The sequence below is a fragment of the Rhipicephalus sanguineus genome, chromosome 1 (genome assembly GCF_013339695.2).
Source record: "Rhipicephalus sanguineus isolate Rsan-2018 chromosome 1, BIME_Rsan_1.4, whole genome shotgun sequence".
In the NCBI taxonomy this organism is placed as follows: Eukaryota; Metazoa; Arthropoda; class Arachnida; order Ixodida; family Ixodidae; genus Rhipicephalus; species Rhipicephalus sanguineus.
The window spans coordinates 147,373,004-147,386,727 of NC_051176.1; the positions used below are offsets into that span (position 1 = coordinate 147,373,004).

A 13,724-nucleotide genomic window follows, 5' to 3' on the forward strand; every position below is an offset into this window, starting at 1 on the left:
ATACCAGGAAAATATATTGCTACAATCTGTTGAAGCGAATGCTCCTTTGCTATGACAACGGAAAGGAGTACAGTCGCCGACCGTTTATTCGGACGCCGAAAATTCGGACATGCCCGTTTATTCGGACATCTTCGTGGCACCGCCACTCGCCCCATTGAACCTAATGTAAACTCACGACCGAAAATTCGGACGCCCCGCTGTGCGCCGTTCGATTATTCGGACTCCGTTTGACTGACCGGATGCGTCGCCGTACGCCATGACTACCATGACACGCTGACAGCGACGTTAACAATACGTTTGCTAGGTTGCCAGCACTGATATGCTGCACTAGCTATGGATGGACGTCGGGCCATTGTCAAAATGCACGCAGAAATCGCCATTGCCAATCTCGAAGGCTACGTTTGACGACACTTTTTTTTTTGTTTTAGCCAGTCGAGCGGCCAAGCCAAGCCACCTACGGAGTCTGTTTGCTGTGGCGTTTGGCGTGTGTCAGCGTGTCAGTTTGCTTCTGCGGCTAGGCCTGGTTCGTCTTGTTCTCTGTGTTCTCGTCTCTTGCGTGTTCCGTGGCGTGCTGAAATGGCTCCGACGCCACCCGTTGCTGCGCCGTCGGGAGTGAAGAAACGCGGCCAACGTGGGAGCTACAAGACGCTCACGATGTCGAAGAAAGCGGAGATAATTCGCCAGGTAGAAGGAGGCCGACCTCAGTCTGAAGTTGCTCGGGAATTTTCCGTTTCCAAGCAAACCGTCTCGGACTACCTCAAGCAGAAGGCTAAGATCCTGGAGGCAGCTGAGAAAGCGTCTGCGGGTACGCAGAAAAATTTCCGGGACGGCAGCCACCCGCAGCTTGAAGAGGCGCTGAACATGTGGTTGAGTGCCACGGTGGCTAGGAAAATACCCGTGTCTGGCGATCTGCTCAGACAGAAAGCAGAGACGCTCGCCCTGCGCATGGGTATTACCGGCTGCAGGTTCAGTGACGGCTGGTTGCGCAACTTTAAGAAAAGGTACGACCTGGCCTTCAAGCGAATGTGCGGCGAGAGTGGTTCCGTCGACCAAACGCTCGTGACCAACTACCGCGCCGACAAGCTGTGCGCGCTGTTGCGCCAGTATCAACCAGAAAACGTCTTTAATTGTGACGAGACTGGACTTTTCTATAAGATGCTGCCCGACAAGACGTTAGCTTTGTCTGGCGAACCCTGTCATGGGGGGAAGCATAGCAAGGAGCGTCTAACAGTTGTTGTAGGAGGCAACATGACGGGGACGGAGAAACTTCCGCTCCTCGTAATAGGGAAGTCAAAGAATCCGAGATGTTTTAAAGGCGTCAAATCACTCCCTGTGTGGTATGAAGCAAATTCAAAGGCGTGGATTACGCAAAACCTCTTCGAGCAGTACCTTCGCAAGCTCGACCGCCGGTACGAACAGCAAAATCGCAAGGTGCTGATGTTCGTCGACAACTGCGGTGCCCATGGGCATATCGACAACTTGAAGGCTATGACAGTTGAGTTTTTGCCGCCTAACACGACAAGCGTGTTGCAGCCCATGGACCAGGGCGTGATCAAAAACTTGAAAGTTCATTACCGGTCGCGCCTCCTGAATCGTATGCTGTTATGCGTCGACAGTAACAAAAACTACGTCGTTGATGTTCTGACGGCCATCAGCATGTTGTCCGATGCCTGGAAGTCAGTGACTCAGGAAACGATCCACAACTGCTTCCGCCACGCAGGATTTATGACTGGGATTGAGGACAGTGCTACAGGCCAGAACCCCGCGGTTGAGAGTCCGCCTACCGCAGCAGCGGACATTTTGGACGACCTCCGTGCTAGCGGGGTCGATGTGGGGGCGGGTACGTTTGAAGAGTTCGCGAACATCGACAGTGCCGTTTTGCCTTGCGCAGAGTTGGACGATGACGAGATCATCCGTCAGGTCTGCGAACCGGCGCTGGCGGACAGTGACTCCGACGATGACGCGCCGCCCGCACCACAACCATCAAATGCGGACTTGGCGCAGGCCATATCGATGCTGTTGTCTGTCTACAGCGACGGCCAGACACTCGCAGAGGTACAGGCCGACGTGGTCGCGCGTAAGCGTGCGTGTGTGCAGACGCGCATAGACAGTTTTTTCGGGCGATCGGGCCAATAAAAGTGCTTTTTTTCGAGTGAATCCGTTTTTTCGGACTCCCGATTATTCGGACTTTTCGGCGGTTCCCGTCGAGTCCGAATAAACGGTCGGCGACTGTATAACATTGACCTCCTCGGTGGTATTTGCCTCATCGTTCACGCATGGAGGCAGGTGGAGGCCACCGTTATTCGACGGTGTTTTGAGCACGCCGGTTTTGTGAAAGAAGAGGCAACCTCCGCTGAGTTTGCTGTCACCGCTGTCACTTGCCCGTTTGATGAAGAAGGGGAGACTCTCTGCGCTCGATATGAGGCTTTGCACGCGGACGAGGAGTGCACTCCAATCGGATTCTCCGAGTACGCAAATGTCGAGTGCACAGTGCAGACGTGTTACGCCGACATCGACAGCGAGATAGCTGCGAGATCGACCGATTCGGCCTCTAATGTTGACAGCGATGACGAGCCCTCCCGAGCACCCCCTTTGGCGGATGTAATCGATGCCTTGAGTGTTGTGCGCAGCTTCGTCGAGTGCAACGGCAGCGAGGCTGAGATGCTGCGCCTCATTGACAGGCTGGAAAATATGACTTTCAGTGCTGGGAACTACCGAACGCGTCAGTCACGCATGGAGGAATTTTTCTCCAAGTAGGCTGACTTGCCACAATAAAGGTGTGACTTCCGTACATCACGTTTTCTGGCTGATTTCTTTGATTTCGCGTTGTTTCGGATAATTGGGAATCCCGCTTAATTGGGATATTTTTCTCGGTCCCGAGGCCTTCGAATTAAAGAGGTTTTACTGTACCCGGGTTCGACTGTAGCACCACAGCGAGTCTACCAAGGTAAATTCTGCTTTACAAGTAAGCTGCAACTGTAGGCGTGGAAAATAGCTATCTTGTTTGTCTGACTCCATTTTCACATCACACAGCAGTACAGCCCACATCACCATTATCTGCACCTATGCCATTCAAAGAAAAAAATAAAGGACCACGTCTGAACGGACATTGGGGATAGCATGGGCTGCCATGCTTTCGACTGCAATTCTGAACTTGGGGCCTTACTGTGTAGTTCAAACTGATCATCTGAGAATCTAGTAAAAGCTTTGCGAAATGGTGGTCAAAATTACTTTGTCCACGAGACACTTGTGCAGAATGGCAAGGACTCTTGTCTTGATTCAACGCAAGGCGACCACGGTAGGCATTCACAAGCAAAATGAAAGCCCCTTTGAATTCAACCCATGTGCTGATCATAGCAGTGCTAGACTGCACTCGAGAACATCACTGATCGCTTGAATATGCAAACCGTAGGGATGGGCGAATAGTAAATTTGAGGCTCGAAACGAATAGTGATCCGATCTAATAGTTTCAGATCAAGTAGTTTGAATAGTACAGTAAAACCTCGTTAATTAAAAGTCACTGGGACTGTGAAAAACTTTCGAATTAAGCGGGTTTTCGAATTAACGAAACATACAAAAAGCGGGATGCAAGGAACTTTGAATTACTGAAAGTAATGAGAGGTGGTCATTTGGCCTTCTAGTTTGTGGCTCCAAGGGTTGTTTTCCAGCAATACCTGGTCCATTTTTGGCTCTAACTCGGGAAAACGGCAGGCCTCGCTGCTATCAGCGCAAAAAGAAAAAAAAAGAAAGTCTTGTGGTCAGCTGAAATGCGTGCTTCACTGCAGCCCAGTGTTGACACGCGGGCAGCATGCCACCTGCTCCTCGCAGCCTCAGCGCGTCATGATACGACCATTCGACCATTCTTTCTGGTAAAATAAAGAATATGATAATGGCCAGTGTGACGGAATCCACATGTGTTCTGGCTGGAAAACATGATCATTGAAGTCTTCACTGAGTTTTCGAAGTAGGCGTTACAGGCAAGAACTCCGCCAGCAGTGCAAGTGCGGAAATTGCCGAAGAAATCGCCAATCGGAGATTCGCATACATCATGAATTCCGTCAGACCGTCCTTTATTACCTTTTCTTTTCCCAAAAAGAATGGGTAAATCATGACACGCTGACGATGCGAGACGCATGCGACATGCCGCCCGCGTGTCACCGCTGTGTTGCAGTGAAGCACGTCTTTTCCGCAGGCGCCCGTTTTTAGCCGACCACGAGACCGTGTTTTCTTTTTTTTTGGCGCTAGCAGCAGCGAGGCTGGGTTGCTTCAACTATCACTCATTAATATTGCTACACTGTATTGCCCTGTAACTTCGAAGGGGCGTCGCTTCCGCGGATTTGCGGCGAAATCGGGAATGTACACACGGCGCCCAAAGTTTTCGAATTAACCGGGCTGGCGCTGACCGCCGCTTCAAATTATCCACTCAGATTTACATTGCAAAATACGGGACCACATAAACCCTTCGAATTATGCAGGATTTCGAAATAACCGAGTTCAAATTAACGAGGTTTTACTGTATATACTGCATATTATAAAAAAAAAATTTGTCATGACCAAACTTATTTGCACAATATTTTTAAAGAATTAGAACCAGGCTTGTGCAAATGTCACTTTTTCGTTTGAAGTAAGCAACTTCAAATAGTAGCAGGGTTTGAATAGTATGGTGCAAGTTATAAATGGTAAAATATGTTATGTTTTAAAGAGATACTAAAGAGAAACAATGAATCGGTTTAGATCAATAAATTGTACTCTGAGAACTCTAATGTCGTTAATTTCGCCATCATATGTTTATTAAGGGGAGACGCGGGTCTTGGAACGGTCAAAAATGGTCAAAAAATCGATTTTTCGCAAAGCTTATTTTCGAGGCGTTTGTACGTCTGAGCACCTACTCTCAAATTGCTAACGCTAAATTCGGTCGGGAAACGCGATAAAATCGGCTTTCAAAGCACCCCGGCAGCACTAAAATGTCCCCAAAAGGACGAAATTTGTTCGAACTTCCCGCGCGCGCCATGAGCGTTGCAGCGGGCCGAGCGCCGCCATCTTGGGCTAGATTTGAAGCTGTTTTCTTTGTGCACATTTTGCGCCATCTCAAAATGGCGTCGCTCAAGCAGAACGGCCGCCGTCGCGGGTTTTCTGAAGGTCGTTTCCAGGCCACTGATTGGCTCTCACGCGGCGCGCTTTTCAAGCGCGCCTTTCCGAGTCTCCCATTGGCTGGCGCGACCGACACGTCATTTTTTTTTTCTTTGTGTTTGGTTCTCCGCCGTGGCTGTCCGTTTGTGTGCGCCTGCTTTTGCGATCGTGCGTGTTTCTCGACGGACCGTGTCTCTACTTTGTGCCGGTAGTTTTTCCACGCGATCGAGATGCCTGGAGACTCTCGTCTGAAACCATCGACGCAACGAGCTTTTGGAAGCCGTAAAAAACGGGCTTGGAACAAGAAGGCGCCGGCTACAAGTGCACCGTCGGCAGCGGAGTTGGAGTCGCGGCCGGACCCTTTGGACCTGCCGGGAACTTCAACTGACGACACCGTGGGACCAAGTTCGACTAGCGAAACACTTCGGGTTGATGCCGCGTACTACTCAACGGCGGAGCAGGCGCAGCGAGTTGAGAGATCGGCGCAAACGAAGACCGTTCTGTCTGGAAAGTCGGCTACCCAGCGCAAGTTCGACCTTCTTGGAGTAAGCGCGGAGTGCCAGACCGGTGACGCCGGGACCGATTTTTTGCTCGTCGATATGAAAGTTTTGAATAACTTTTTTGCACAAGCGAAGTGCGACAAATGCGACGCAAAAAGTCTCAGCGTGAGGAAGGCAACGGACAAGGAGTACGGCCTTGCGGTAAAGCTTATTTTTTCTTGCAGCAGTTGTGATTTCGAGAAGAAGCAATTTTCTTCTCCGAGAGTGAGCGGAACTGCCACCATCACTCCCTTCGAAGTCAACATGAGGGCCATGAAGGGGATACAGATGATAGGCAAAGGTGTTACTGCCCTTTCGGACTTTTGTGCGTGTATGAACCTTTCGCACCGAGGCTTGCACCACAAGACGTTTCAGGGACACCTAAAAAGTTTAGTGAAAGCCTGCGAAAACACAGCGACTGAAAGTGAAGCTGCTAGTGTGGCAGTAATAAAAGAGCTGTATACAGACTTCCTGAACCCCATAGGGAACATCGATGTTGTGTTCGACGGCTCATGGATGACGCGAGGTCGGAGCTCACACATAGGTGTGGGCTGCATCATTGAGCTCTACACTGGCCTTGTAATTGACCATGTTGTTTACTCAAACTTTTGTCTCGGCTGTGCCCTGGGACCACAGCCTAGAAAAAGACTCTCTGCGTTTACGCAAGGCAAATGCAACTCATCTGAAGAGCACCAACACAAAAAAGACTCTTGCAAGGAGACACAAAACGGGTGCAACTGAAGATTACAGTCCTGGACTACTTTGAAGGTATTCTCTCAAGCATAGCAACCTATTACCCAGGGTAACATGCTGCCTAACATCTAGAAGGTTCTTCCTAAAGACTGAAAAGACATGAGCAGCCAGTCGCTTGAGCCTCATACCCCATGGCTTTTCCAGAACCCCCCAGCCGCTTGTCATGGTGGGGTTTTGATCATGCTTTGCACATTGGAAAATTTTTTTAGATATGATTCCTTGGGTGGAACAAGACACTTTCTGTTTTGTTTTGAAGGGAAACAGATGGGGAACATGTGAATAAAATTTATGGTTAAAGGTTCCTTTTAGAAATTTATACAGTGCGTGTCAATCTTCAAACGCGATTTTCTCAGCTTCACATTTTTTGCCAACTTGACCAGCCTTACGGATCTTTTCATTATGTTTTTGTAAGGTAATTTTGATAAATTTTATACCGTTGAATTCGTAAGAAATAGGACTGTGGAGCTATGCTATTTTTTTGTGGCTAAGATGAACATATGAAATTTTGTGAACAATAATGTGAGCTAATTGCATTTCAAGATTACACAATGTCAATACAATTGAAAGTTCTTATATGATGATATATCTCAGTGACAATATAAATAGCATAGCTCCACATGGCAGGTCTTTGGCTACAGCTGCATCTTAAACAGAACCTAAAAATACTGAGGGAAAGTGTCTTAATGACCCGTAAGAAATTACCTAATTAGATTTCACTTATGCTCTCACAATTTGATAACTAATTGAAGTACATGAAAACTAATTATATTTTTGAAAACAGGAGGAAGAAATACATATACACACCCAATTTCATTACAATATCTCCAATAATAAAACTTTTCGTTTCGAGACCAGTGTCTCCCCTTAATAGAGAAGAAAATCAAGTTCAAAGTTTCATTTTTAAATTTCGCACCGAAATCTCCCCGCATGACGTCATAGATTTTAATGTGTGTTTACCGTATTTCAGCGCCGATTGGCTCAATAAAATTACCCCAAACTTGGTACAGTAGACTCCTGTTAAGCGAAAGCTGAAGGGACCAGGAAAATATGTTTCATTTAACAGGAGTTTCGTTTACTGAGAGATGAAAAGGGGTGCAGAATTCAAGCACAAAACCAATCATGTTAGAGGCAGTTGTTCCATTTAAGCAGCCATTTGATTGAAGAGATTTTCGTTTATTGAGTCTACTGTATGTTATGTCTATGGCCTTCTCAGAGGACGATGTACTTCATTTTCACCGATTAGGAACATGTGACATCACGGCACATACGACATCATATGTCAAAACATGTGACATCACGGCAAATGGTGCGGAAACTTCAAGGTGGCGTCGCCACCCACGTTTTGTTTTTGCGAGTTTTCTCGCTTACTAAGCGTCTTCTCACAGCAAGCGTGGTGTTTTTGGCATCGTGAATGAGTACTTTACTAATATCAGAAAAATCATGTTGCTCTTTAATGTCCCTTTAAAACTGCTATAACTTAGCACACATAAGCCTGAAAAGCGGCCCCGCAATGCAGTGAAGCCACCTTTTCAGGGTTACATGTGGTTTTTTTATGCCTATGCTGCTTGTTTTGAATACATCGAAATTTCTGAAATTTTAAATTCATGCCAAAGCTAATTTGAATACTGTATAATTGTTCAAATATTCAAAATACTCAAATATTCACCCACGCCTAGTAAAGCAACTATCACTGTTGTCACTCGTAGCTGCATGTTTCATGCGAGTTTTACCTGTGATTATCATCACTTGTCAGCAATGACTAAAACTGCAAGTTTATTTATGTAGCAGACACAGCACTGACAGAATTTAATGCCATCAGTGTCGGTTTGTTGAGCTTTTGGGCAAGCTTGCACGTTTACGCGTGCCGCAAGTCGTCGGTAGATAAGCAAAGGTTTAACATGTGGTCTTGCAGAAGAGTTTGACAGCTACGCAGCTTGCGGAGCAACACCCAGAGTCTTGGTAGCAGTGCTATTCATGCAACTGCGACCGGCAATGACAAAGTAACAAGCTACATCCACCAAGTAGCAAGAACTGCCATTTTTTGAGGTCCTCACGTTGCGGCAACACATTGAACACTTGCAGTCTTCTGCAAGCGCTTGAAAGGTATTGAACAAGGCTAGCCAGTTTAGCTTAATTTTTACCTGCACACCTTGTTTGGCAGGTTATTCTGTCTAGGCTGTATTTTTGCAATAAAGTTCTCATTGTCACCACTTTCTCAGTTTTATTATTGGGGGGATATACAATCGTCAGCATCTGATTTATCGTTTTCAAGTCCACAAATTGGGCAAAAGGACAGGCACATGAATAGGTAAACCTAAAACTCAAACTCACCTTGGCTGTCGATGCAAGACTCTGGAACATAGTCTGAAAAACATGAGAAGCACAAAGGATTTTAAAAAAGAGGCAAACATTTTTTTCAAAGCTGAACACTACAGTCAAGCTTGGATACACACAATGTATATATATAGCATGCAACAATTCAGTCAAACGTCCCCATAAACACTGCAATCTACATACACCTCACAAGCAAATGGGACAAAAGTAGGAGACAAAATCCTGAAGCTACCAATCTGTGGGATAATGGGACACATGCATCCTGCCTTTTCTTCTACACACAAAAAAAGGGCTTCCTCCGCCACTGCGTGTCGTGAACAATGCGTTTCTGCTGCCATCTATTACAAACATTTAAAACCAAAGAAAAAATTGTTTGAACTTTAAAATCTGTGGCGCCAGCGGTATGTTAAGTGGAAAATTGTTTTGTGTAGTAGAAAACATTTTTTAATCTTGGCCTGCTTATGTAAACAGAAAAAGCTAAAGTTCAAGATTTACGGTAAGTTTCTGCTTTTCTGAATTGTCAGGGGCAATTTTAGCTTCCAACTGCCCGTTAAAAATAAGACCATGTTTGTGACTCGTAATTCTCTCCGGGTATAACAGACCCATTCAGTGTTTACATGAAAGTGTTGTAACAGTACATGGATTTTACATACTCCCTTTACAACAGACCAAAATCCTGTTCACTATGAAGGTCTGTTGTAATGAGGTTATACTGTACTAGAAATTTCGTTGAGGTGGCATTCGTTGTAGAGGGGTTCGACTATTTCAGAGCACATTTCAATACTCCACAGGAATATTTTCTGTTATGCAAAAAATATATAGCCGAACCGACAAACTGCAAAAAAGTTCTTGAACTGCACCTTCTAGCTTCAGTTTCTTGGCGTCGCTGCCTCCAGCACTTTCCTCGTCATCGGCCGCCTTGCGTTTTCCGCTTTTTGCAGCCTTCTTGTCTGCAAAACCAAGTAAAAATAAGGACAGGACCACACGTGCCTTGCAAGGAGAGTGCTGATACCAGCAAATAACATAATTTGTCAGAGTACAGTTAACATAATACTACATGTAAGCACCACGGTTACCGTATTTACTCGAATCTAACGCGCACCTTTTTTCAGGTAAAATGGGTCCCAAAATCGCATGCGCGTTAGAATCGAGTACAAAAAAAAAATCTCGGTTATCGCATTGCCATCGGCATTTCCAAAATGGCCGCCTCCTACGCGCCTCGGCCATTTCGGCCATTTCTGCCATTGTCATCGCATCGCATCGCATCGACGACATGGAAGTGCCGACTCCAACGACTCGACGAGTGCACCACGATGCCGCATTTAAAAGAAAAGTGATTGCATGTGCGGAGACGGACGGAAATCGGGCCGCGTCGCGGTCGTTCGGAGTTCCCGAAACGTGCGTGCGAGACTGGCGCAGACAGAAAGAGAAGATTTTTTACAGCAAAGCCTCGCGGAAAGGTTTCAGTGGACCGAAGCAGGGCCGGTTTCCCGAAATCGAAGAGCTGCTCGCCGAGTATGTGCTTGAGCAGCGAGCGGCTCAGCGGCCCGTGACGACAGATGTGCTCCAGGTCCGGGCAATGCAGTTAGCCTTAGAAAAAGGGCTAACGCGGAGCGACTTCAAAGCAAGCAGGGGCTGGCTCACAAACTTCATGAAGAGGAAAGGCTTTTCCCTTCGAAGGCGCACAGGCATATGCCAGAAGTTGCCTGATGAGTATGAGGAGAAGCTTCGCAGTTTTCAGAGGTTCGTCATAAACTTGCGCCACAGCAACGGCTACCAGCTTGGTCAAATCGGGAATGCCGACCAGACGCCTCTCTACTTCGACATGCCTGGCACCACAACCGTCGAGAAGAAGGGGGCGAAGCAAGTGCGCGTGTTGACATCCGGCCACGAGAAAACTAGAGTGACGGCGATGCTTTGTTGCACCTCAGATGGGCACAAGCTTGCTCCGTACCTAATATTCAAACGGAAGACGCTCCCGAAAGGAGTCGTCTTCCCGAGTGGTGTAATCGTGCGAGCCAACGAGAAAGGTTGGATGACGACGGACCTGGTCGCGGATTGAATCGATCACGTCTGGCGGAGGAGGCCCGGCGCCGGTTTGGGCCTGCGTGCGATGCTCGTGCTCGACGCATTCAGATGCCACCTCGACCAGCGGATCAAGGACAAGCTCGCCGCGTGCAATACGGACCTTGTCATTATACCTGGCGGCATGACATCACAGCTTCAACCGCTCGATGTCTGCCTCAACAAGCCGGTGAAGGACAAGATGCGGGCGCTCTACACCGACTGGCTGATCAATGGCCGGCACGATTTCACGCCAAGCAACAGGATGCAGCGCGCCTCTCTGCAAGACTTCGCTGGATGGGTCAAGGATGCGTGGTGTGCGATACCATCAGCCATGGTCATCAAGGCCTTTCAGAAATGTGGCATCTCGAATGCCATGGACGGTACCGAGGATGAGATGCTCTGGGCCGTTGACAGCGAGAAGGAGTTGTCCGACAGCGACGAGGACTGATCTGTTGGACCGTTACGCGACTCGTATCGCCGCCGTAGTGGTGACAGTTTTAGCGGGAAGGCCCGCTGTTTGACTTTGTGTTTTATTTTTTGAAACTTTAAATGTTCTTCTGAATGTGCGAAGGTTGACTCCTAGGGACTGTTTTTGTGTTTTTTTCTGTCATGAAAAATGGGTGCGCGTTACAATCGATGTTTAACTTTTTTTTTTTTGGCCTCGGAAAACTGGTGCGCGTTACAATCGAGGGCGCGGTAGAATCGAGTAAATACGGTACATGTAGTAACAGTTAACACAAAGTCAACAGAAAACCCTTGCATACACAGCTGTCGCACAACACTTGTACACATAACTGTTTACACTTCTATGGCATCTATTTTTCAGCTTACGCTATCAACATACATTTTTACAAACTAGTACCACTCCCAGGACTAAAACTGCTTTCCACAATGCATGACCCAACTATTGTCACTCTTGGGCAAATTGAATTCATTTCATTCTTACTAACTTTCACCATACGTTAAGCATATAATTGGATTATGCAGTGTGGTCGAAAAACGTTTTAGCCTCACCACATTCCTAAGTTTTATGCCCTGCAAATATGGCTGGAAACGCAAGTACAGCTATTGACCACTGAAACAATCTCACTTTGAATGAACAAATAAGTTATTATGTTCAGCCATCAGATATTCTTTTACGCAATGCCCAATCAAGGCTAGCTTCACTGTGACAACAGTAAGAGCTCCTGGTATCAACAAAATGCCAGGAGCTCTAACATGCACCATTGACCGAGTAACTAGGAGGTCAATAATCACCTTTAGAAGCAGCAGTCTTTTTGGCCTGCTTTTTTGGAGCATCACCTACAGAAAAAGAAGGCAATTAGAAAACAATCAATCCCATTTTGAGCAAACTGTAGGATCCAGCAATTCCATAGTCAGGGAACAAAAGGAATATCAGGCACTGAGGGCTCTGCTTAAGTAGAGCCTTTGTTTCAGCAATACAATAAGCCTTTCATAGAGAGACTATTGTGCAGCTTGTGCTGAAAAGAGAAGGCACCAAACAAAATACCTGGAAATCACATTTATAATGAGCCAAGTAATATTTTTTATAACTTCCTGGAACAAAAAGATACAAATAACTTTCGTAGCTTTTAAAATGACATGGCTGTGGCTTACACTACAATAAGTTCACCAGAAGTTTATACAAGCTGCAGGAGTGGTGGGGGTTTTAAGGGACTGGCACTATTGTGCCGACAGAATACTCCATTTAATTTGTGCTGTTTTTTTTAAATAAAATAAACCTAGGTGTCTGACACCGTTTCAAGGTTTCATTCACTTCTATGCTAAATTTTATTCTTTCACACTTTCAAATGAGCTCGGCACCAAATATAAAAAGCTTTAAGGGTGGACGTGGTGATAGCTTTCTTGTTTCTTGGCACAAACCTGAAATTTAGCCCACACATCACAAATACTATTAAAGGTGTCCTGAACCACTCCTTGGGCTTGCACAAAATACACATTCTATCAACAGCAAACACCGCTTTTGAACAGCTCAGTCAAATTTTGTAGTCGTCCACAGCACATAAAGGTTACAAGTGGAGTGCGAAAGTGCCACTTTATCGAGCACCCCCTTGTCTTCAAAGGCCCGTCATCTGTTTCAAGCTGCCTGGAGCTGCCAGATTTCATCATTTAGCGGATGACTGCTTTTGGCCGATAGCTGACAAATCAAGACCAGCACTTGGATCAGATGAACTTCTTGCCACGGGGTGCCATTCCATGCTGGCACCGCACTCTATCGTGTGCTAAAATTTCGCAGTAGCAACACTAGCGTGCACCGGAATTTCATCAGAAGTGAATAAACTCGTTTCATGACGTATGCTGACCTAGCTTCTTGACCCTCTGCCATCCCCCTATGTACCTTCCAGCACGATGGCCAAGATGAAAGATGAGAAAAAGAACATAAAGCGCGTAACGAACCCCTGTAACTCCGCTCGTACTTTACAGACTCGAAAAATATTTTTGCAGCAATCGATTCATGAAGCAATAAACTCCAATACTGAGGTCATTCGATAATTTAAGGTGTTTCAGGACCCCTTTAAAGTGTCTCTGAAAAAGTTTTTTAAAGTTGTGTAAACGCTTTGGTTACATTTAGTGAAAATCTTTCCTACCACAATCTAAGCAAAGCACCATGTAGCAACGTAGATAAAACTAGTTAAAGGTTACCTGCCTCTAAAGCAATGCTTTTCCTCAACTTCAATGCCGTGTAACCTACTTTCAGTGCCTCCAACCCATCGCAGAAACCCCCGCTATCCCCTTCTGTTGCCTCCGGCTGGCCTTTGACAACCAGCACGAGTCATCAAAGCATCATGCACGGGAGCATTCTCTTTAATCGCTGGTTTTAGCCATCGTTCTGTAAGGGATCCGGAGCTTGAGGAGCAGTTATGCTGATGGAGAGAACAG

The 13,724-nt window shown here is 46.5% G+C and overlaps 1 protein-coding gene across 2 annotated transcripts in view; it reads right to left on the reverse strand.

Annotated features, from left to right (window-relative positions):
• LOC119399883 (nucleolin) overlaps nt 1-13,724 on the reverse strand; it is a 60,100-nt gene that overhangs the window by 28,170 nt on the left and 18,206 nt on the right. For both annotated transcript variants that reach the window (XM_037666781.2, XM_037666764.2), the window contains exons 4-6: nt 12,081-12,125; nt 9,617-9,706; nt 8,754-8,786 (exon numbers count right to left, since the gene is read on the reverse strand). In XM_037666781.2, the coding sequence (XP_037522709.1) occupies nt 8,754-8,786; nt 9,617-9,706; nt 12,081-12,125 (168 nt within the window). The remainder of the gene's footprint in view (nt 1-8,753; nt 8,787-9,616; nt 9,707-12,080; nt 12,126-13,724) is intronic.